The following is a 24,436-nucleotide window of genomic DNA, read 5'->3' as shown; positions in this document are numbered from 1 at the left end:
GAATAACTTTAATGTGTAGATGATGTTATAAACAGGAATTGTAGGGCTCCCATTTGGCTGACTTGTGGCGCTTTGTCTTTTGTTCACTGTAGAATATATAGTGGATATGTCAGTGTCCATAAATGCGTTGTGGGGCGTGGGTGTTTGTAACACATTACTTGTTAAGTCCTAGTCTTTGGAAATCATCCATTATGGAACATCAAGCTCTAATATTGGTGCGTTGTAAAAGTATTCAGTTAGATTTAAAGTGCAGGGAAATGGAAATCAGCCTTGACCATGGACGAAAATGATTTCCTTGCTACAGTCCTTGCAGCATTGCTTTTTAGCTTGACTATTATATATGAAATATATATAGTGGCGCTATCCTACTCACCCCTGCGTTAGCGTGAGCGTGCAAATGTTAAAGTTTCATACCACCTCAAATATTTTCTATGTCCCTTGACATCTTGCTTTCATATTTTGCATACTTCTTTACCAACATGACCCTAATCTATAAACAAGAGCAGACAACTGTATCAAGCATTTTGTAAAAATTATGGCCCCTTTTTTTACTTAGAATATGCATATTATTGATAAATCTATGTTAAAGTTTGCGTACCACCTCAAGTATTTTCTATGTCCATTGACATATTGCTTTCATATTTTGCATACTTTTTTGCCAACATGACCCCAATCTATAAACAAGAGCAGACACCTATATCAAGCATTTTGTAAGAATTATGGCCCTTTTTTCACTTAGAAAATTGAAAATTTGGTTAAGTTTTGTGTTTAGGTCCACTTTATTCCAATAGTATCAAAGCTATTGCTTTCATACTGGCAAAACATACTAACTATAATAAGAGGACTGTGCAGGCAAAGTTATGGTACTCTGACTGGCATTTTGACAGAATTATGGCCCCTTTTATACTTAAATAATTTAACATTTGCTTAAGTTTTGTGTTTTGGTCCATTTTACTCCTGAAGTATAATAGCTATTACTTTCAGACTTGGAATACTCGCTACCTATCTTAAAGGGATCTTTTCACGTTTTGGTAAATTGACAAAATTGAAAAAAGTTGTTTTAGATTCGCAAGTTTTCGTTTTAGTTATGATATTTGTGAGGAAACAGTAATACTGAACATTTACCATGGTCTAATATAGCCAATATATGCATCTTTTGATGATTTTAAAACCTGAAAGTTATAAAGCGTTGCAACGCGAAACGATTGAATAATTTGGAGAGTTCTGTTGTTGTCGTTTAATTTTGTGAAACTTCAAAGATTGCTTATATAAACTATAAAATACGTCGCTCATACATACTTGGCAGGATGGCCGAGCGGTCTAATTGGTTTTTACTTCAGGACTCCGGGGGTCACTCGTTCGAGCCCTGCTGCGGGCTACTTTTTTTTTCCTTTTTTAAATTTTATTCTTGAAGTTATACTGGTGCTTTTTAGATCCAATGTTAACATTTATCAATATAAAGCATTTAACAAAAAACTTCAAAAAATGCCAAAATCTGTGAAAAGGCCTCTTTAAAGGGACTCTACAGGTAAATTTGCATAACTCTTGTTGGCATTTTAACGGAATAATGGCCCTTTTTTAACTTAGTAACTGAATATTTTTTTTAATTTGTGTTTAGATCCACTTTACTTCTAAAGACGTTTAAGTATCAAGGCTATTGCTTTCAAACTTCAAATACTTTCTTATTATTATGAGGGTACTGTGCCTGGCAAGTTGAATTTGACCTTGACCTTTGAATGACCTTGACTCTCAAGGTCAAATTAATAAATTTTGCTTAAATTGCCATGACTTCTTTATTTAGGATCAGATTTGATTCATACTTTGACAAAAACACTTACCTGACATACCACAATGGACTCCACCCAAACCATCCCCACACCCCACCTCAGAATCCCCCCCCCCCACCCAATTTTTTTTCTTTTTTTCATATTATGAAAAAGATAATCTAATAAATGGCCACACACCCACATTATACCCCCCTCTCCACCACCACCCCCGAATGTTTTTTTTTTAAACATGGTAAAAATAAACACAAATATTTATTTATTTCATTTTTGAAGGACCGTCCAACCATCCCAACCAAGCTATTGCTATCAAACTTGAAATAAAATCTTATTAGTTTGTTTTATGTCTTTACAAATTTTCAATAGATTGCGGAAAATATACCTGAACTCAGAAATGTCTTGAAAGTACAACTTCTTTAACACATAAGCGATTAATATGTTTCAAGTATGGTCCTCTTCCACTTAAAATATGACTATTTTTACCTTGAACAATATCGCCATGATGGCTTATGTTATACTGTCAAGCACTGGAAGAGTAGAGCGCACTGTTTTCTGACAGCTCTTGTTGTTCTTACTTTACCCTACTTTAAAACAAATTCATACTTTTTCCTATTGTTTTCTGGTTAATTCTGCCACTATTGCTACTTTTTGAGTGTAATAGTGTGATCCATGGTACATTTTTGACAATTTTTTTTGGTAACCCATAATGTTTCTTTAGATGATGCTTCAGTAGCAATTTTAGATCAGAACGTATTCTACTTCATAGTTCTCATTCAGAAACTTTACAGTAGATGCTCATGTGACTTCAGCATTTAAAATGATGAAGACTTGTTTTCACTTTTTTTTCTGAATGTTTTTCTTTCTTTGTTAATAAACAATTCCGGAAAACGTGTAAAAACAGGAATTACACCTATTCATAAATTAGGAGTAATTTTCCGGACAGCTCAAAAACTGATGAAATGCAGAGATTTCAAATTCTTTAAATTACAGCTCAAACAAGATATTAGCTGTCATGTTTAAACACAAATGGCATAAACAGACTTTTATATGCTGGCATATGAATCTTGTATCAGATCAGTTTCATTTTCTTCAAACCTGACATTGTCGGGATCTGCCCTAATCAATGATGCTATTGACATATATTCAACATTGTTAAGATTCGCAAAAAATAATGAAATCATATTTTTTATGAAAAAGTAGCAATGTCATGAATGTTTTTATTTAAATTTGCTGTCATGGGCAAATAAGTAAAAAAAAAACAACACAAAAGTGAGCAAAGTTTTTATTATTGAGTTATCAAAGATAGCAATTTTAAAAGATACATGTATTGCTTAACTTTCAGTATGTTATTAAATTGTTCATACAGAAAACATTTGAGATGCTGGAAGATGCATAGTCAAGAATATTATATTACATTGTAAGTCTGAGAATTTCATAACACATTTTTTCACAGTATTGTTTCTTTAGTTATTATCTCAAGCATGTTTCCATCCTCAGATACACCTGAGAAGAACTTTGAAATTCAGCGCCATAAGGAACCCAAGGGACCATTGGTAAGAACTATATGCGCGTAAAGTGTTGTCCCAGATAAGCCTGTGCAGCAATCACGGAACACTTAATGGTTTTATGGAATGTTTGTTTCAAGCAGGTCTCTTCTGAACCAAAACCCAGTATAGGCATTGAACACTTAATGGTTTTATGGAATGTTTGTTTCAAGCAAGTTTCTTGTAAACAAAAACCCAATATAGACATTGAACACTTAATGGTTTTATGGAATGTTTGTTTCAAGCAAGTTTCTTGTAAACAAAAACCCAGTATAGACATTGAACACTTAATGGTTTTATGGAATGTTTGTTTCAAGCAAGTTTCTTGTAAACAAAAACCCAGTATAGACATTGAACACTTAATGGTTTTATGGAATGTTTGTTTCAAGCAAGTTTCTTGTAAACAAAAACCCAGTATAGACATTGAACACTTAATGGTTTTATGGAATGTTTGTTTCAAGCAAGTCTCTTGTAAACAAAAACCCAGTATAGGCACAGAACACTTAATGGTTTTATGGAATGTTTGTTTCAAGCAAGTTTCTTGTAAACAAAAACCCAGTATAGACATTGAACACTTAATGGTTTTATGGAATGTTTGTTTCAAGCAAGTTTCTTGTAAACAAAAACCCAGTATAGACATTGAACACTTAATGGTTTTATGGAATGTTTGTTTCAAGCAAGTTTCTTGTAAACAAAAACCCAGTATAGACATTGAACACTTAATGGTTTTATGGAATGTTTGTTTCAAGCAAGTCTCTTGTAAACAAAAACCCAGTATAGGCACAGAACACTTAATGGTTTTATGGAATGTTTGTTTCAAGCAAGTTTCTTGTAAACAAAAACCCAGTATAGGCAAAAGTGTCATCCAGGATTAGCCTGTGTGGACTGTGCAGGCTAATCACTAGGCACATGTACATTTTCCCAGATTGTGGCTCAAAACTGCTTCTGTATGTTGGTACAGTGATGTTTGCTGGGTAAAACAGTGTGGTGAGAGCTGTAAACATTTAACTGCTTCTGTTTGTTAGTACAGTGATGTTTGCTGGGTAAAACAGTGTGGTGAGAGCTGTAAACATTTACTGATGACACCAGGGTTGTTATCGTTAAAGCTGCTGCATCACAGATTGGAAAAATGTCAAAAAATAAAAATGTTGTTTCAAATTCACGAAAACAAGATCCTTTTAAATGGGACAGCCTGGAATGACATTAATTGAAATGTTACCTAGGTGCTTTTCAGCTATTTTGTTTAATGATATGCACATATTTGCAAGATTTTGTCAATGTATTTCTAGTTATTCATAAATAAAAAGAAAATATTTATTTAAAAAAATAAAAACCTTATTTTTAATACACTAATGGGATCAAATTGGTAAATGGTAAAAAATAATGATTGTCCTGTTCCATTCCAAAAAGCTCTTCTGATTTTTAGAAGGGTTTTCAAAAAAAGTTGTGTGGTTGGATGTAAATTGTATTATTTTTATAATTTTAAATTTATGATTTATTAGATTTTGGGGATGAGAATAATTTTATTGAGATTTCAAACAAGTTTTTTAGCATGATTTATATTCTTATTACCATCTGTGACATAGCAGTTGGAAAGTGCACAATTCTCATAGGTCTGTTATGTATACGCATGTGGTATTATAAGAGCCATGACTTATAAATCCCCCTATCAAAGAAAGCAGCGTATAGCGGTCACACTGTCCATCTGTTTGTATGTGCAAGTGTCCAAGTGTTGTTTCCCAAAATTTCTCTCTCAACTTAAAGTCATCCATTTCAGGGCGGATTTTAAAAAAGGGAAAGGTCACACTTAGTGGTAAAATGTCATTTTGGCCATAAAAAGCTTCAACATTTCTGTCTAAGCCATGACCGTACCATGTATTGATGGAATTCGAATTAAAACTGCACAAATATCAGCCATCTCTCTACCTCAAATCTCAAGGTCACTAGCTGAATTAGGAGATCAAAGGTCAAATTGCCACAGAACAGATCTCAGTCATAGCTTTTTAAAAGAATTATGGATGTTTAATAAAATTGACACAAATGTATTTCCCCACTTCAAAGGTCAAGGTCACACTTAGAGGTGGAAAGTCAAATTTATATGCAAAATTTGAGTATGGAAGCATATGCATCCCATCCACACATGTTTTTTTTTTATTAATTTTAATGCTGGCAGTGAGTAAATACAATGTAAATGAAATGTTCTCTAGCAAGCGTTGTGGGTAAATATTGACATGAATAATTTGTTCAGGTCAACTCCGAGTTCTACACAGGCTGGCTGGACCACTGGGGGGAGAACCACTCTACCATAGCAACAAGTGAGGTAGCCAAGAGCCTCGATCTCATTCTGGCCCTCGGAGCAAATATCAACATGTATGTTAAAGAATCTCTTGTTTTATGTGTCCCCATTAATATACACTATTTAACATTAAGCTTGAGTTTGTGATTTTTTATAATAAAACTTGTTTATGGCTTTTGTAGGGACTGGTCATGAAATCTTTTCTACAGCCAATCCCCTGACTGTGACACTTCTTATTTAACTCTTTCCCACTTAGAAGCAAAGTGAAAATGGCTATGTGCAAACAGCATAAAACCAGAACAGCCTGCAAGTAACTCGCAGTCTGTTCAGGTTTGATGCTGTTTGCTGCTCATGAGTATCTTAGGTTTGGAGATGAAGCCTTTAAAACTTGAATCTAGTGAGAAAGGTCTTTAATTAAGTGTAACTTTCTAAGGGACTACAAATGCGTCAAAATACGTTTCTAAGTGGTTAAGTGTTAATAAGGGCAATTGTCTGTTACTGGTATAATATGTGCACTTACTTCACGAACAACAGCTAACCCAAGAAGTTTGAGTTGTTAAGCTGACCAACATTATTTGACTGAAATAAAAAAAATAAACATCTAAACTATCACTTTTACACGTATATTTGGTGGATTATTTGGGGTATTACAAAACATTTCTGAATTTGTATTCAATTATGTGTTATTAGTATAAGTGTTAATGTTAAATGTTCATATATATAATCCATGAAATTCTTCATTCTTTAATTGAAGTTTTCTTACCTAAACTTCTGTAGCTCACCTGAACACAAAGTGATCATGGGGAGCTATTGCTGTCACTCTATGTTTGCGCCTGGCATTGAGTCATTTTGAGCTTTTTAACACTCTAGAGGCTATAATTTTCAATCTTGATGAAAATTAGTCAGGATATTTATCTTAAAAATACATAGGTTGAGTTTAAATCTATGTCATTTTCTAAAGCCTTAAAAAAATGTTACCACTGTAGACGCTACAGTTATGACTAAATCTAAATGGAACTTATTCAGAATGTTTGTCTAGACAAAGATAGAAGCTTGGTCACATGTGCCCTAAAACTAGTTTTCCAATTCAAATCTTCATTATAATGATGTTGCCACAGTAGAGGTAACATTTATGACTGATTCATCATAAAAACTTCAGAATGTTATTTTTGAATATAAATAGGTTGATTAGTGTCTGTTTCATGTGCTTAAAAACAAGATCATCTGATCAAATCTTGGAAAAACCTTTTTACCACTCACATTTGTGATTCAATCTTGATAAAACTTTATAAGATTGTTATGTATACAATCACCAGGCCTAGTTTGAATATGGGTAATCTACATGTAAAAACTAGGTCACCATGCAGGTCAAATTTGAGAAAAAACTTGTCATCACTCTGGAGACCATTTATAATTTAACCGTGATAAAACATGGTAATAATTTTTATCTTGAAAGTATAAATGCAAACTTAGAATCTTGATAACTTAAGGTCAAAATCTCCACCAGGTGAAGTCTCGAACAATATGAACTCAGTTGAGCGCTTAATGCCATCATGGCCCTCTTGTTATATTTGAAGTGACAAAAATTCTTTGGTATTTTAGTCAATGTATGTTTGTTTACAGGTACATGTTTGAAGGAGGAACTAATTTTGGATTTTGGAATGGTGAGTTTTAACAAGCAATATCACAGTTTAGTGTTGTTGTTCAATAGCCTAAAGCTTTGATGCTCACAGTTGATGCCTCTCTGATTAAAATTGCTGAATCATCGACAAAATTACAGTGTCAAGACAATTTTTATTTGAAAAGTGTAACATATATGACAATTTAATGTGATCAAAGATTGCATCTAAAGAGAAGCAACAATTTGCATTTATGTTTTAATACATTTAAACACATGTTTTCAAGTGATCAAAATAGTACAGGTTCAAGTTTGTAGAGCATTCTTACCTACTAAATTGTGCATTCTCATAAGATGTCAAGTAAGGGTTTAATAAAATTTGTTAAAATTTGCTTTGTGGACTTCACGCAGGTTACTGTAAGACAATGTCTTCATGTTGGAACTGTTTCCATAACTGGCATATAAAACACACTCTTTTGTGTACTAGACGTCCTGTTTTTTAGCTCACCTGAGCACAACGTGCTCATGGTGAGCTTTTGTGATCGCCTTTTGTCCGTCGTGCGTCGTCTGTTTGTGTCGTGCGTTGTTCGGCGTCAACATTTGCCTTGTTAACTCTCTAGAGGCCACATTTATTGTCCAATCTTCACGAAATTTAGTCAGAAGGTTGGTCTCAATAATATCTTGGATGAGTTTGAAAATGGTAACATTTCCTTGAAAAACATGGCTGCCAAGGGGCGGGGCATTTTTCCTTATATGGCTATATATGGCTATAGTAAAATTGTGTTAACACTCTAGAGGTCACATTTACTGTCCTATCTTCATGAAACTTGGTCAGAAGATTCATCCGGATAATATCTTGGAAGAGTTCAAAAATGATGTCGGTTGGTTGAAAAACATGGCTGCCAGGGGGCGGGGCATTTTCCATATATGGTTATAGTAAAACTTTGTTAACACTCTAGAGGCCACATTTATTTTCCGATCTTCTTGAAACTTGGTCAGAAGATTTGTCCCAATAATACCTTGTTATCTCAGGTGAGCGACTTTGGGCGTTTCAGGCCCTCTTGTTATACGATATTTATAGAAACTTAATCACCCTACTTACAAGACAGCAACTTTCTGTAGCTTATAAGTTTTAACTTTGACTGTATCATGTACTATTCATGGTCGTTCTGCAAAAGGTAATTAGAAGGGTGATTAAGTTTCTATAAATATCGTAAAGGGATGCAAGAGGTTACTAAAATCATTAACCGGTTAACCTTTTTTTGTAACCGGTTATTAACTGGTTAACCGAAACGCCTTAAGTTGTTAAAATGATTTAGTGTACGTAACAAATGTCATACCGTTTGAACCTCGCTGTAGAAAAAATAATAATTTCAAATTCGCTTGCGTTGATAACATGTCAGTTTTGTAAGAAAATGTATTATACAATTTATTTTAATAATTTTGTAAAAATATGCTAAATATTTTATTTATTTTTCCTGCGCAAATGCATAGGAGTAAAAACTTAAAGAACTACACAATGTTCATTTTCACGTGTTATTAACTTATTTTTGGTTGGGCAGCTTATATTACGTTCGCGTCGTATCGCTCACAAAAATAGTGTGTTCCTTTGTTCATTCTGTTTAATTTTTAAAACTCAAATTGGGTTAATATAGAAATGTTTTTTTCCCTTTCAATTCGACGTAAAGTGGGCCATGTGTGTTCAAAGAATCCGCATCTCTTCTTATTCGATAATTGCATATTTTGTTGTTTGCATTTTAGCGTTTGTAGCCGAAGTAGTATCGTTTGATTTTCATTATACAATGAAAGAATGTGGGTAAAATAAAGGACTCGAATGCAAATTAAATTAATTTTGAACGAAATGTAAGTTGAATATTTAATATAATCAGTACATTTATTTAATAGTGAAGTAGCTAAGTATTATGATCTCAAATACTGATAGTTACGTATGTTTGTTAATGTACCATAGCGCACATTTTAAGCAATTACGAAAATGCTAAATTTAACGGTTTTACTTTTTGAATATTTTTAATTGATGTTTAATTAGTTAATTATTTGCTGTCTTAAATAATACTTGCATTGGACGGTAATAGTGTAATCGTTCGACGTAGATTATCATAATATTAATTTTTTATAAACAATAACGACGTTACCTTGTCAAGATTTTAACTACGAATGCAATTCTTGATAAAAAAATTACTTTTAAACACGGTATTTTCGCGAGCAATCAGTGTTGGATATTGGTTAACAAAACATCAAAATAAGCCGTCCAATGTCTCAACTTTTTTTTTATCACGAGTTCAATAAACGTGTCAATTACGTCTTTGCTAATAGCTCCCACTCACAGCAGTTCGCTAGTTAAACTTTAGCGAGTCAAAAAAACAATAGTGTCAGTTATTAAAACGTACCCCCTATTTTTTATCACAAAGGTATTATTAATTGCTTTATTACTTTGATTGTTGACACGTTATTTATAACCGTCGATGGTGCGGCATGTTGTTCTAACTAGTCGCCAGTGCAAGTTGGCAGTATGTCACGCGAACAAAAGTAAAATCAAATGAATTATTCTATGAAAAAAAACATACTCAAATATTTGTCCAGGTTAACCTTTTCCTGAAAATGTAACCAGTTAACTGGTCGTTTCGGTAGGTTAACCGGTTAACCTCTTGCATCCCTACTAATTAGTGGCAGGGGAAGAAAAAGCAACCTTCATTTCTTTTTTTGTAGTCCTTTATTTATTCATTATTAAATTTCTTTATTTGTTATGGTACTGTGAGATACACAATTCTGATCTCATAAACTTAGTCGGCATACTGTATATGTAAAAAGTTACATATCGGTATTTCTTCATGATTTAAACGCTAAGCTATATGTATAAAACACTGTTTGTACTTTGGTTAATAATCACAACAAAAGTACATTCAAGCAAACTTATAGTGCATTAAATAGGGGGAAAAGATTTAAAATAAAGAACAGAGTAAACGGATATATATTTGGTATTCACATGCTTTTTCTAGGAGCTGAGTATCCGCCATATAAGGCAATACCTACTAGTTATGATTATGATGCCCCTTTATCTGAGGCTGGGGACATAACTGAGAAATATTTGGAAATAAGGGAAGTAATTAAGAAGGTAAATTGCTGTTTCTGCTCTTAAGATATGCATGGTGTCAGTATGTTGCATGTATTTGTTGGTTTCGCCATGACCCCTGTTTGCTTCACAGATGATGATTGTGTATTTAAATTGTGAGCATTGTTACAAAACAGCTTACCTTTGACCAGATCTGATTTACATTGCATTTATTGACCCGCAGATAGTTTTAAAACAATGTTTTAGTTGATCAATCTTTTTTTTTTTTTAATTTGCACTGTCAAATAAAAGCACATGGTTGCATAATCCAATTGATCAACTGTAAAACCTTGTACAAACAACCACCAGATATGTTAATAAATTTCTATCCACTGGTAAATGTCTTGTTTAAAGAATTAGTTTACTGTCAGCAGTGTGTGTTTAAATTCATACACGGTTGGCTGGGTTATAAATCCTGTTTGTTTTATAGGCATATTGTATTCTGCTTTTTTATGCCCCTGAAGGAGGGCATATAGTGATCAGACCGTCCCTCCGTCCGTCTTTCCGTCACACTTTGCGTATAGGTTTCTCGTTTAGGTTTCGAAAAATGCTCATAATTTCTATGTCCCTTCACAGAGCAACTTTATATTTAGCTGCATGTGTATCTCATGGAACTGCACATTTTGAGTGGTGAAAGGTCAAGGTCATCCTTCAATGTCAAATGTCCAAAAAACATGTATCAAAGAGGCGCAGTAGGGGGCATTGTGTTTCTGACAAACCCATCTCTTGTTATTTAATACAAAGGTTACTTAGCTTTGAATCCCATGGCAATGTAGTATTAAGTAGCCTCTTCATTGGAATGTAACCCAACACTTTTAACATGTACTTCAGGTGCTAACTACCCTTATCAGCCTGTGCCCACTAGTTATGACTATGATGCCCCACTCTCTGAGGCAGGGGACATAACTGAGAAGTATATGACCTTGAGAAGTGTAATTACCAAGGTACAGACATGTATCTCATGCAAAAAATGCTTGTATCACCTGCAGCAAATTTTTTTATCTCCTTCAGCAAAATGCTTGTATTTCCTGCACCAAAATGCCTGTATCTCTATTCAGCAAAATGCTTGTAGCTCTTTCCACAAAATGCTTGTATCTCATGCAACAAAATGCCTTTTTCTTCTGAAGCAAAATGCTTGTAGCTCTTTTCACAAAATGCTTGTATCTCATGCAGCAAAATGCTTTTTTCTCCTGCAGCAAAATGCTTGTATCTCTCTCCAAGGAACAAGCTTGTCCGGGCCATAACTATGTCGTTAATTGTGAGATTTAAAAATCATTGGGCACATTTTTTCACCATCATTGGACGGTGTGTCATGCGGGAAAATTACGTTGATGTCTGCAACGTCAAGGTCATACTTTGAGTTCAAAGGTCAAAAATGGCAATAAATGATCTTGTCTTGGCCATAACTATGTCATTCATTGTGAGCTTTTAAAATTACTAGGTATATTTGTTCACAGTTATTGGACATTGTGTCATGCGAAAGAATTACGTTGATATTTCCAAGGTCATGGTCACACTTTGAGAAAAAAGATTGAATTTGACACAAGGGAGGTAACTAGGAACAATCAGTTATATTGTTTATTTTGAATTGTCTTCCTTAATCCAACTTTTAAAACAAGGTCGCCACGACTAAAAATTGTTTGAATTTTACACAAGGGGGGTAACTAGGCACAATCAGTAACAATGCACATTTTAAATTGTCTCCCTTTATCAGACTTTTTTTTCAAATTGAAAACCTGGTTTTGTGACAATTTTGTCCCTTGTTTCTCCTGCAATACAAAGTTTTGTGTTTCTTTTGCAATGAAAAGTTTGTATATCACCTGCAATGAAATTTGTGCATCCCCACCCCTGCACTATATTACCTTTATCTCCCCTATGATTAAATGATCAAATATCTTTGCTAAAAAATGTCTAAAAGTCTCCTGCAAATCAATGCTTGTATATCATCTCTCATACAACCCTTATTTCTCAATTGCATATTAGATTGTGTAAAATGCAAATGCGTGGGCGCAGTATGCAGCCACGGCACAATGGCTTGTTTCCCTCACAGGCACCCATTTATACTCCTTGGTGGAGAGGATCAAACGTGGGATTAATGTTTTGCTCAGGAAAATTCCGGGTCTTAGGGGAATTCAAACCAGGGACCTTCTGATTCCAAGACCAGCATTCTACCACTAGACCACGGTCCCACATAAGAATATAATTTTACCTGTCACTTAAAGCCACACCTCTTGAGAAGAAGTACCTGTTAATCAATACATATAGATGCAATTTGAAAGTGTGCAAAATTGTCCTGAAATCTATAGCCTATTAAGCAAGTAATTAATTTATTTTATTAATTTTTAAACCGAAAGTAGGATTTCTATACTTATTCGTCCATTTTGACAAACACGATTATTGTTAAGTTATATTGCGCAAAAAAGACGGATTTCTACCTTGTAAACACCAGATATATTTTAATTGAAATAGATAAAATTAAATCTATAGCATATTTAGCAAGTAATTTATTATTTTTTAAAAGGTACGTTTTAAAAACCGAAAGTAGGATTTCTAGATGTATACATCCATTTTCGACAAACGCGATTATTTTTAAGTTTTAAAGCGCAAAAGAGACGGATTTCTACCTTGTTACCACCAGATATATTCTAATTGGCATAGATAAAATATGTTTATTCTTATTTATACTTAAATGTTCTATGTCATGTATTTCATTTCAGGGTGTGTGGCTTTAAAATTATGCTAGAAATATTTCTTTTTAACAATATTTATGTCTAATTATTATATTTTATTAAAATTATAGTATAACTAAGCAAAACATAAGTGAACATATTTTAAGTTAATTCTGCTTGTTTTATTTTTAAATTATTCCTAACTCCTGATATTTTGTCAATTAATATTCCAATTATATGTATTAACTATATTAATAGAAATTCCTTATTTATGGCAACATGTAGTGTTAAATTGCAGTATAACCCAACTGCTATGGCTGTTCCCCCATCCACCCCTAAGAAGGCGTATGGAAAAGTGATCATGACGTTTGCTGTAAGTTGACATACCATGCAAATTATGGTAGAATTTTCAGTGTTCAACATAAACATAAAATGTGATCTATTTACAAAAATACATAATAAAGTTATTTATATAAACCAAAAATTGTATTCACTGTATTCACACAAGATTACAGGTTATTGGAAAAAAATGCTGGTGTATCCTTATAAAAAATGTTCACATAATAATAAGTTTTCAGTTTAAGCAAGAAGTTGTGCTTCTGATAGTGAACTGCAAGGAACTTAAATGTGTGCCTCGCCCCAAGAAAAAAGAGCTTTATGCATTTGCGTAAAGTTTCATCCCTTATTAGCCTTTGAAGTCTGAACAGGCTGATCAGCAACGACACTGTCCTCTGAAATCAGGCTGATCAGCAACGACACTGTCTGAACAGGCTGATCAGCAACGACACCGTCTGAACAGGCGGATCAGCAATGACACTGTCTAACAGGCTGATCTGCAATGACACTGTCTGAACAGGCTGATCAGCAACAACACTATCTGAACAAGCTGATAAGCAATGACACTGTCTGAACAGGCTGATCAGCAATGACACTGTCAGAACAGGCTGATCAGCAATGACACTGTCTGAACAGGCTGATCAGCAATGACACTGTCTGAACAGGCTGATCAGCAACAACACTGTCTGAACAGGTTGATCAGCAACGACACTGTCTGAACAGGCTGATCAGCAACGACACCGTCTGCTGAAACCAGGCTGATCAGCAACGACACTGTCTGAACAGGCTGATCAGCAACGACACTGTCTGAACAGGCTGATCAGCAATGACACTGTCTGAACAGGCTGATCAGCAATGACACCGTCTGAACAGGCTGATCAGCAATGACACTGTCTGAACAGGCTGATCAGCAACGACACTGTCTGAACAGGCTGATCAGCAATGACACTGTCTGAACAGGCTGATCAGCAATGACACTGTCTGAACAGGCTGATCAGCAATGACACTGTCTGAACAGGCTGATCAGCAATGACACTGTCTGAACAGGCTTATCAGCAACGACACTGTCCACTGAAACCAGGCTGATCAGCAACGACACTATCTGAACAGGCTGATCAGCAACCACACTGTCTGAACAGGCTGATCAGCAATGACACCGTCCGCTGAAACCAGGCTGATCAGCAACGACACTGTCTGAACAGACTGATCAGCAACGACACTGTCTGAACAGGCGGATCAGCAATGACACTGTCTGAACAGGCTGATCAGCAATGACACCGTCTGAACAGGCTGATCAGCAATGACACTGTCTGAACAGGCTGATCAGCAATGACACTGTCTGAACAGGCTGATCAGCAACAACACTATCTGAACAGGCTGATCAGCAACGACACTGTCTGAACAGGCTGATCAGCAATGACACTGTCTGAACAGGCTGATCAGCAATGACACTTTATGAACAGGCTGATCAGCAACAACACTGTCTGAACAGGCTGATCAGCAATGACACTGTTTGAACAGGCTGACCAGCAATGACACTGTCCGCTGAAACCAGGCTGATCAGCAACGACACTGTCTGAACAGGCTGATCAGCAATGACACTGTCTGAACAGGCTGATCAGCAACGGCACTGTCTGCTGAAACCAGGCTGATCAGCAACGACACCGTCCGCTGAAACTGGAATTACATGTAGGCTAAAAAGAGATTGCCTTTTATCAAAAACTTCTATAGAAGTGGACATTGTCCTCCCTGATTAGCTGGTGCATATTTTACGGGCAAATCTTGGATGACACTTTATGTGCATGCAATAAACCCTGTTTTTCCTGACAAAAAGAAGTCCGAATGTAATAATGATGTCTCTTTTTTTAATAATGAATCTAAATTGAATATTTTTCTTCAGTCTACACTGTATGACATGGCTAACCTTAAAGATCCAGTCATGTCTACTTATCCACTGACCATGGAGCAACTGGACTCTGTAAGTGTTGAATGTTTCACTCCATAATGTTAATGTAGAATTAACAGAAAGCTTCAGGTTTGTCTCAAACTGTGTGTTATTGTATTCATTTACTTTTTAAATGTCAGTTGAGACAATCTGATTGCAACTGAATGAAATAAAGTACCACTTTCTGACACTGCCATGTATTAATTCACATTTTTACGATGCAGTTTTCCATCCAACATTGGTACTTAATCAAACATGTGAATAAAATAAATATTACATATCCTAAATCAAAATCTGAGTATTTTCTATGTCAAAAAGTTATTTTGTATTTAGTTGTATACCTTTTTGTATGCCCACGAAGGAGGGCATATAGTGCTCGGACTGTCCGTCTGTCTGTCCGTCACACTTTGCGTTTAGGTTTCGAAAAATGCTCATAACTTCTATGTCACTTCAGATAGCAATATCATATATGGCATGCATGTTTATATGGACAAGGCCTTTCCATACGCACACAAATTTTGACCCCTGTTACCTTGAACTTGAACTAAGGGTCCGCGTTTAGGTTTCGAAATCTGCGCTTAGGTTTCGAAAAAAGCTCATAACTTTATCAAGCTTTTATAGGGGGCATAAGTCATCCTATGGTGACAGCTCTTGTTTTAATATGTGTTTGTCATGTACAAATATATGTTCAAGGCACAATGTCTTAGAAATCTCCCTATGATAAATTTTATTCCATTTTCAGTACTATGGGTTTGTGATTTACAAGCACATATTTAAGAGCCAGGTTTCAGGACCCCTGGACCTCTCTGGTGTCAGGGACAGGGCCTATGTCAATGTGATCAGGGACAAAAAAGTGGTAAGATAGACATGAGCCTTGTTGTAGAAAAATGCACAAGTTATGCCGCTTTTTAAATTTAGACATTCTATAACATCAATCATTCTTTCTTACTTCTGTGACACATTTAAATTTTATTTATTTGTATGCTTTAGTAATTAAAGAAATATGTTGTGTTAAAGAATTTCAAACAAAGCCTGATTAAAAATAAAAATAAGTTGTTAAGGCTATTTGTTTATCAAATGCAAACTATAGAACAATTCAATTTAAGTTTTTCTCCATCTAAGTTATTTGTTTATGAACATTTTAAGTGTTTTGTTCTGTGAAAATTGGGCAAAATGTATGTGCGTAAAGTGTCGTCCCAGATTAGCCTGTGCAGACTGCAGGGACGACACTTTCCGCTTGTATGGTATTTTTAGATTCAATGAAGTCCCTCCTTACCGAAAATCAAGTTGAGGTGGAAAGTGCTGTCCCTGATTAGCCTGTGTGGACTGCACAGGCTAATCTGGAACGACACTTTACGCACATACATTTTGCCCAGTTTTCTCAGAACGCAGCTCATAAGATTATCAATATTTACTGTGACTGCAGGTCCTGTCGGCAGTTGTGGAGCGTGACACCAGTAACATGACAGTTTCTGTTGACGTCGATGCCGGTGATTTTGTTCTTGTTTTAGTCGAGAACCAAGGTCGTATTAACTATGGGGGTGAGATGAATTACAACCACAAGGTGGGCATGAAAGAGTTTACAAGATTGTAAATACATTTGTGTGTATTGAAAATAGTGTTTCATGAAATTCATATGCCTATCTTATTTTATTTAACCCGTTTAAAAGTCTGTTTTAAAAATATGTCCCTATAAGGGGAACAAGCCAGCTGGCGAATGGCGGGAAATATTTGTATACAGGATGACATTGTCAAGCATTGATGGATTTTCAAATAGCTTGCCATAAATTATAAGTAAGAAGAGTCAGAGTGTCAAGGTCCCTATGTCTAACAACAAGGCCACAATTCAAGGTCAAATTTAGCGTTTTTTATGCCCCGGTAGGGTTCCATATAGCAGTTGAACTGTCAGTCTGTTTGTCTGTCTGTGTGTCTGTCCGAAAACTTTAACATTGGCCATAACTTTTGCAATATTGAAGATAGCAACTTGAAATTTGGCATGCACGTGTATCTCATAAAGCTGCACATTTTGAGTGGTGAAAGGTCAAGGTCAAAAGTATAAAAAAAATCCAAGGGAAGTAATAAGCTTTAAAAGGGAGATAATTTCTAAACCTGCCAAGTGATATATTGAAATTTTATTTTCAAGCGGCGAAATAGGGGGCATGGTGTATCTGACAAACACATCTCTTGTTATACCCCCATTACCATTGGTAATGGGGGCTATATAGGAGTCACTTTGTCGGTCGGTCGGTCTGTCTGTCGTCTGTCCCGAAATTTCATCCTATCTTCACCAAACTTGGTCAGAAGTTGTATCTAGATGTCTAGGTCAAGTTTGAATATGGGTCATGCCAGGTCAAAAACTAGGTCACGGGGTCACTTAGTGTGTTTTAAACTGAAAGTTTGTCCGGACCATAACTATGTCATTTATCGTTAGATTTTAAAATTACTTGGTACATTTGTTTACAATCATGGGACGGTGTGTCGTGTGAAAAAAGTACGTTGATATCTCAAAGGTCAAAGTCACACATGGAGTTCAAAGGTCAAATGCTTGTCCAGGCCATAACTTTGTAATTTATTGTGAGATTTTAAAATCATTGGGCAAATGTGTTCACCATCATTGGATGGTGTGTCGCGCAAAAGAATTACGTTGATGTCTAAAAAGTCAAGGTCAAACACTGAGTTCAACGATCATAAATGAGCTTGTCCGGGCCATAACTATGTCATTCATTGTAAGATATTAAAATAATTTGGCACATTTGTTCACCATCATTTTACGGTGTGTTGCGCGATAGAATTACGTAGATATCTCCAAGGTCAAGGTCACACTTAAAGTTCAAAGGTCGAAAATGGCCATAAATGAGCTTGTCCGGGCCATAACTATGTTGTTTATAGTGAGAATTTAAAATCATTTGGTACATTTGTTCACCATCATTGGACGGTGTGTGGCGCGAAAGAATTACGCCGATATCTCCAAGGTCAAGGTCACACTTTTAGTTCAAATGTAAAAAATGGCCATAAATATGCTTGTCCGGGCTATAGCTATGTCGTTCATTGTGAGATTTAAAAATCATTTGGCATATGTTCACCATCATTGGACGGTGTGTTGCCCGAAAGAATTACGTCGATATCTCCAAGGTCAAGGTCATACTTTGAGTTCAAAGGTAAAAAATGGCCATAAATGAGCTTGTCCAGGCCATAATTATGTCATTCATTTTGAGATTTTATAATCATTTGGCACATTTGTTCACCATCATTGGACGGTGTGTCATGCGAAAGAAATACGTTGATATCTCCAAGGTTAAGGCCACACTTTGAGTTCAAAGGTAAAAAATGGCCATAAATGAGCTTGTCCGGGTCATAACTATGTTGTTTATTGTGAAATTTTAAAATCATTTGGCTCTTTTGTTCACCATTATTGGACGGTGTGTCACGCGAAAGAATTACGTCGATATCTCCAAGGTCAAGGTCACACTTTTAGTTCTAAGGTCAAAATTGACAATAAATGATCTTGTCTGGGTCATAACTTTGTCATTCATTGTGAGATTTTAAAATGACTCTGTACATTAATTTGGTTTACAGTCATTGAATGGCGTGTCATGTGAAAGAATTCAAGAGTTCAAAGGTCAAAATGGCTATAAATGATAATGGCATAATAATTCTTAAAAATCGCCATAAATTAGATTCTCTTATTTTGTGAAGACAGCATGCAAAATAGTCTGTGTCAATGCGGCACGTGGGGGTATACATCACGTCTGTGACAAAGCTCTAGTTTAAAACTGGATTGATATATTTTCATATCTTTCCATAAGTAATTAGCGTGATAAGACAGAGTTTCAAAAGCAAATATTGTCAGTAGGTCTAAGGTCATCATCACAAATCAAGGTCAAAGGTCAAAATGTCTTATTGAGCAAATTAAGTAATTTGTAAACCTTTGCAGTAGTTACACATATACTGAGTGGTGTACTGTATATCCAAGTCCGAAGAATGCAGGTGAAGGTCACAATTTAAGGCCAAAGGCAAAAAAATAGAAATTCATCAAGACTTAGTCATATTTTTGCCTGAAAAAAAAAATCTTTTAATTGACAGGTGTATCTTTGTGACAGTCACACTCTTGTTTCTCTTCATATGTTTATTTGTATAACCCCATGCAAAGAAGAGGTGGGTATATTGCTTTGAACCTGTCTTTTGGGTGGTTGGTGGTATGATCACACAATCGACCATATCAGTTTAGCACAATATCTAGGAGATCTTTGACCTGCAATCACACAAGTTTGTTTGTGCAATATGTCGGATGAAAGGATATTGCAGTTCACTTTAAGGTAAAGATGTCAAAGGCTAAGATCCGAGCGGAAGTAACATTATTTTCGTTTACCCACAGCTTAGGATCATATAAGCAGTGTTCTAGGAAAACTGGCCTTATGCACAGACTTATCAGGGTCGACACTTGCATCTTTCATGGAATTTTCACTTAAAGTGTCATCCCAGATTACACTGCACTAATTTGGGACGACACTTTACGCTCATGCATTGAGAACAGATTTCAAAAGGGCTTGTACGAGTTAGAATGCTGGGGACCGTTTCAATAAACATCATAGTACACATTTACGATACGATACATTTTTCGAAGATACATAATTGTCCATATCATATGATTATAATTTTTAATTACATTGGCATCTCAAGCGCCATATATATTTGACGAGCATGGCGAGCTAGTTCGTCTACTTCTTAAGATTACGAAATTCTCTCTTAAGTTAAAATTGTTTATCGTTTGTGAAACAGCACCCAGGTTTGTCTTTAGGGAAAAATAATACTTATGATTTCATGATCACCACATCAGAGAGGACAAACCAAAACTGGTTGGCTCAAAGAAATAGTACTAGTCCTGCAGAGGTCACAAATGCATACAATTTATATAAATATTTTATATCTGTTTTAATAAAACCAACAAAAAGGTATATAGTTGTTAATGCTTTGTGTAAATGGACAGATTCCTAAATCTTGCAGGCACCAACATGCATAGTTATTGTTTTCCATAAACAGCATTAACAAGCTAAAAATACTTATAATCCAAATGAAATCAATAGATGTTTTTAAAACATGTATGACCCCCTGACCAGCTGCATAGTCACCATTATGCGCTATGTTTTTAAGATACATGTACATGTATATTTACACACAAAGCATTAACAACTATGTACCTTTTTGTTCGTTTTATTAGCTCGACTATTATATATGAAAGATATATAGTGGAGCTATCCTACTCACCCTGGCGTCGGCGTGAGAGTGCAAATGTTAAAGTTTGCGTACCACCCCAAATATTTCCTATGTCCCTTGACATATTGCTTTAATAATTTGCATACTTCTTTACCAACATGACCCCAACCTATAAACAAGAGCAGACAACTGTATCAAGCATCTTGTAAGAATTATGGCCCTCTTTCCATTTAGAATATGCATATTATTGATAAATCTATGTTAAAGTTTTCATACCACCTCAAATATTTTCAATGTCCCTTGAAATATTGCTTTCATATTTTGCAAACTTCTTAACCGACATGACCCCAATCTATAAACAAGAGCAGACAACTGTATCAAGCATTTTGAAAGAATTTTGGCCCTTTTTTGTCTTAGTAACTGAATATTTTGTTAAATTTTGTGTTTAGATCCACTTGACTTCTAAAGTATCAAAGCTATTGCTTTCAAACTTCAAATATTTTCTTACCATCATGAGGGTACTGTACCTGGCAAGTTCAATTTGACCTTGATCTTTGAATGACCTTGACTCACAAGGTCAAAAGAATAAATTTTAGTTAAATTGCCATAACTTCTTTATTTATGATCAGATTTTATTAATACTTTGACAAAACAACACTTACCTGAATACCACAATGGATTCCACCCAAACAATACCCCATGCCCCAACCTAGAATCCCTGCCCACCCCTCCCCCCCCCCCAAAAAAAAATAATGAAAAAAATGATTTTTTTTTCCTTTTTTTATTGTTGAAAGATCGTCTAATAAATGACCACACCCAACATTATACCCCCCTCTCACCCCCCCCCCCCCCTACCCAACCCAAAAAGAATATTTTTTTCTATGAAACATGGTAAAAAAAATATATATATTTAAGGACCGTCCATACTTTCCACCCAAGCAATTGCTATCAAACTTGAAATAAAATTTTATTATTTTGTTTTATGTCTTTACAAATGTTCAATAGATTGTGGAAAATATACCTGAACTATTACCTTGACCTTATTGAATAATTTGAACAATTTCCCCATGATGGCTTACGTTACACTGTCAAGCACTCGAATAGTCAAGCGCGCTGTCCTCTGACAGCTTTTGTGAATACAGATTGTTTACTGAAAAGGAGTTGCTTTTGATAAGTTTGTATTTTAATCTTATTCAATACAAATATTCATATTATTAACTATAATTTCTAGGGCCTGATTTCCAACGTGACTCTTAATAACATCACACTCACAGACTGGGAGCAATCAGCCTTTGGCTGGGACCCAAGTCAGCGGATGTTGATACCTAGCAACAGTTTCCTAGTACCAGTTGCCAAGGCACCCAGCTTGCCATCCTTCTACGCAGGAGTCCTGGATGTGGAGGAGCCCCAGGACACATACTTGGACATGAGTCTGTGGACTAAGGTGATTGATTTGGGGAAAGTTGCAATAGTTTTGCTTTGGGAATGGGTAAGATATTCTGGCCAAGGAGAATAGGGAATACATTTCCGACCCATTCTCAAAGCAAAATGAAGCTTTTTATTTTTATTACAAATGTGCATATCCTGATAATAACAAGAGAAAAAAAATCAACATAAATTTTAAGTTCTGCAAATCCTTTTCCTTAAATTTATGTAAACTTTTAATTTAGATTAGCAACAAGGTACGATTTTAAGAAGAAAAAAAGTAAAATATACTGTCATGTTGGGTATTTATTTACTCAATTTGACAAATTCATTTTAATTAATGTCCAAAGGGAATGAAGTAATTTTTATCACAAAGGTCAGACAAATGCCAGAATTAGTTACAAGTTATGGTATATAAAATAAAATGAGCATAGATCACTTTTTGTTCATACAAAATTTGTTGTCCAAGGATTTGAAGTTTACTTAATTATTATGGTATCTACTGGTATCTACTTGAAATTCTGCTGAAAAGTGTGCTAAGAATTGATTCTATCAAATGGTATATTTAATAACTGACACAATGTGGTCTCAGTAAATTTCAGTCTCTTGTTTTTATTAGAAAAAATCACTGTTTTACAGTGATAAATAATAACAATTTACAAAATAATGTCATTCTCTGTTTTCTAATACATAATTGATCATGTTTACTACGAAAAGGCTTCCCATTGTGGGCCATTTAGATTTCTTTTAGTAAGTTTCTGTAAACGAGTGGTTGAGTACAATATTTTTGTGTGTACAAAATTAACTTTGTTTTCAATGACAGAATAAATAGACTCATTCAGCTTAATACCATTCCTATTGAAACTAGGAAGTCAATTATTGAATATTTCATTTGTATTTTTCAGGGTCAGCTCTTTATCAATGGCATGAACATGGGCCGATACTGGCCCCATCGTGGTCCCCAGGTCAGACTGTACATTCCTAAATACGCCCTCAATGCTGGCTCAAACTTGATCCTGATGCTGGAACTAGAGCAGGCACCTTGCCATCATTCAAACAGCAAGTGTTACGTGGAGTTTATGGACCAGCCGTTGATCAACGCCACAGTGCCCCAGTCAATACACAGGGGAATATCACAGGACACCAAGCCCTTGTGGCGTTGGCTATTTGATCTCATTATGAGTATCATATTCAGTGAATGGAATTTGTTTTCCTTTTAGACAAAATGTGTGATGGTTGATACTGGATGTTGACAAACAGAATACGGCATTGTTTTTGTTTTGGAAAAAAAAATTGTCAAGTATGATTGAAATATTTATGTACATGTTTATATTCCAGTATGTATGTGTATAATACCTGTGCAATACATTGAATATGTTTTGTAGTATCAGAATAGGCAATTTTATAAATTATTTTGCCATTTTTGTAGACATTTTCTCCATTGCTTTTGTAAAAAACTTCAATTTGTAGTGTGCTTACATAGTTTGTATTTGCTAGCGCAATAAATAATATGTACCGGTATTAATAAACCAAACTTTGTTGGTATTATTAGCATCTCATTAAATCAGAGGTTTCTCAGTGAAGTCCCATTAATGATACGATAAGATTTAACAAATATTTTACCAGTTAACCAATGCTCATGTGTTCTACTTAAATTATGAACTCACATTGTCTACTGAACAATGGGTCTTGAACTGTAATCATATGCATCATGAGCCCTGCAACCCATACAAGTGTAAAAAATATGAATTAATGTGTTAATAAATAACATGTGTCTCCTTATGCAACTAAGATGTATGTTTATAACTTTACACTGTGTGGCACGGCAAATACAATTAAATACCGTAATTACTCTAAGTTTTCGGATACTTATAAATAATTATAATAATATTAAATGCTTAATTTATTTGAACGAAAATTACTTCATGGTTGTACTTTGGCCAACGATTTAAAAGATGAGCATGTGATGTACAGATACTCGCTAGTATGAACCTGTAATTAACACAATAAAAAAGCAAACTATGGATTCTGTATTTGTTTATATCTGATAGTTGTTGTCTAATTGTTCATAAAAGTTGCAATAGGGTGCATCACACTTTGAAGCGTTTAGTGTTTGTCACAGTTATTTTACTGAGAAGGGGTAGTACAATTGCGGTAGATAATTGAACTGTTAATTGGCACTACCCCCTGGTAATTGTCATAACGCTTATGCTATCGGACGAAACCATTGTTTAATACCAGTTTTCAAGGTCATTTACCAAATAACGCAAATGTAATGGTCCGTTGCCCTCAGACATAAACCTTCCATGTTTTTGTGATGTCCATCTGGTTGTAAAACCCCATGATCGAAGTGTCATTAGGTATCAAAAATCAGGACCGAAATTCGGTTAAATAGCGCTGTAAAATATACTGTCCGAAAACTTAGAGACATTAATTATGGACGAAAACTCGAGTGTCCGAAAATTAAGAGTCACG

General features: G+C 35.1%; 1 protein-coding gene across 3 annotated transcripts in view; it reads left to right on the top strand.

Moving 5' to 3' along the window:
* The window catches only part of LOC127877168 (beta-galactosidase-like), a 44,788-nt gene extending 20,803 nt beyond the window's left edge, over nucleotides 1–23,985 (top strand). For 2 of the 3 annotated variants that reach the window (XM_052422831.1, XM_052422829.1), the window contains exons 7-16: nucleotides 3,282–3,337; nucleotides 5,577–5,698; nucleotides 7,248–7,288; nucleotides 10,260–10,375; nucleotides 13,340–13,414; nucleotides 15,278–15,355; nucleotides 16,065–16,178; nucleotides 16,749–16,886; nucleotides 21,768–21,980; nucleotides 22,867–23,985. In XM_052422831.1, the coding sequence (XP_052278791.1) occupies nucleotides 3,282–3,337; nucleotides 5,577–5,698; nucleotides 7,248–7,288; nucleotides 10,260–10,375; nucleotides 13,340–13,414; nucleotides 15,278–15,355; nucleotides 16,065–16,178; nucleotides 16,749–16,886; nucleotides 21,768–21,980; nucleotides 22,867–23,181 (1,268 nt within the window). In that variant the 3' untranslated portion in view covers nucleotides 23,182–23,985. Of the gene's footprint in view, nucleotides 1–3,281; nucleotides 3,338–5,576; nucleotides 5,699–7,247; nucleotides 7,289–10,259; nucleotides 10,376–11,203; nucleotides 11,317–13,339; nucleotides 13,415–15,277; nucleotides 15,356–16,064; nucleotides 16,179–16,748; nucleotides 16,887–21,767; nucleotides 21,981–22,866 lie in introns of all 3 variants that reach the window. The other variant, XM_052422830.1, reaches the window with a different exon arrangement.
* The last annotated feature ends 451 nt before the right edge of the window (nucleotides 23,986–24,436 follow it).

Source organism: Dreissena polymorpha, chromosome 4 (assembly GCF_020536995.1).
Source record: "Dreissena polymorpha isolate Duluth1 chromosome 4, UMN_Dpol_1.0, whole genome shotgun sequence".
NCBI lineage: Eukaryota > Metazoa > Mollusca > Bivalvia > Myida > Dreissenidae > Dreissena > Dreissena polymorpha.
Note: the sequence above shows the minus strand (reverse complement) of the source record. Positions and strands in the feature narration are given on the sequence as shown.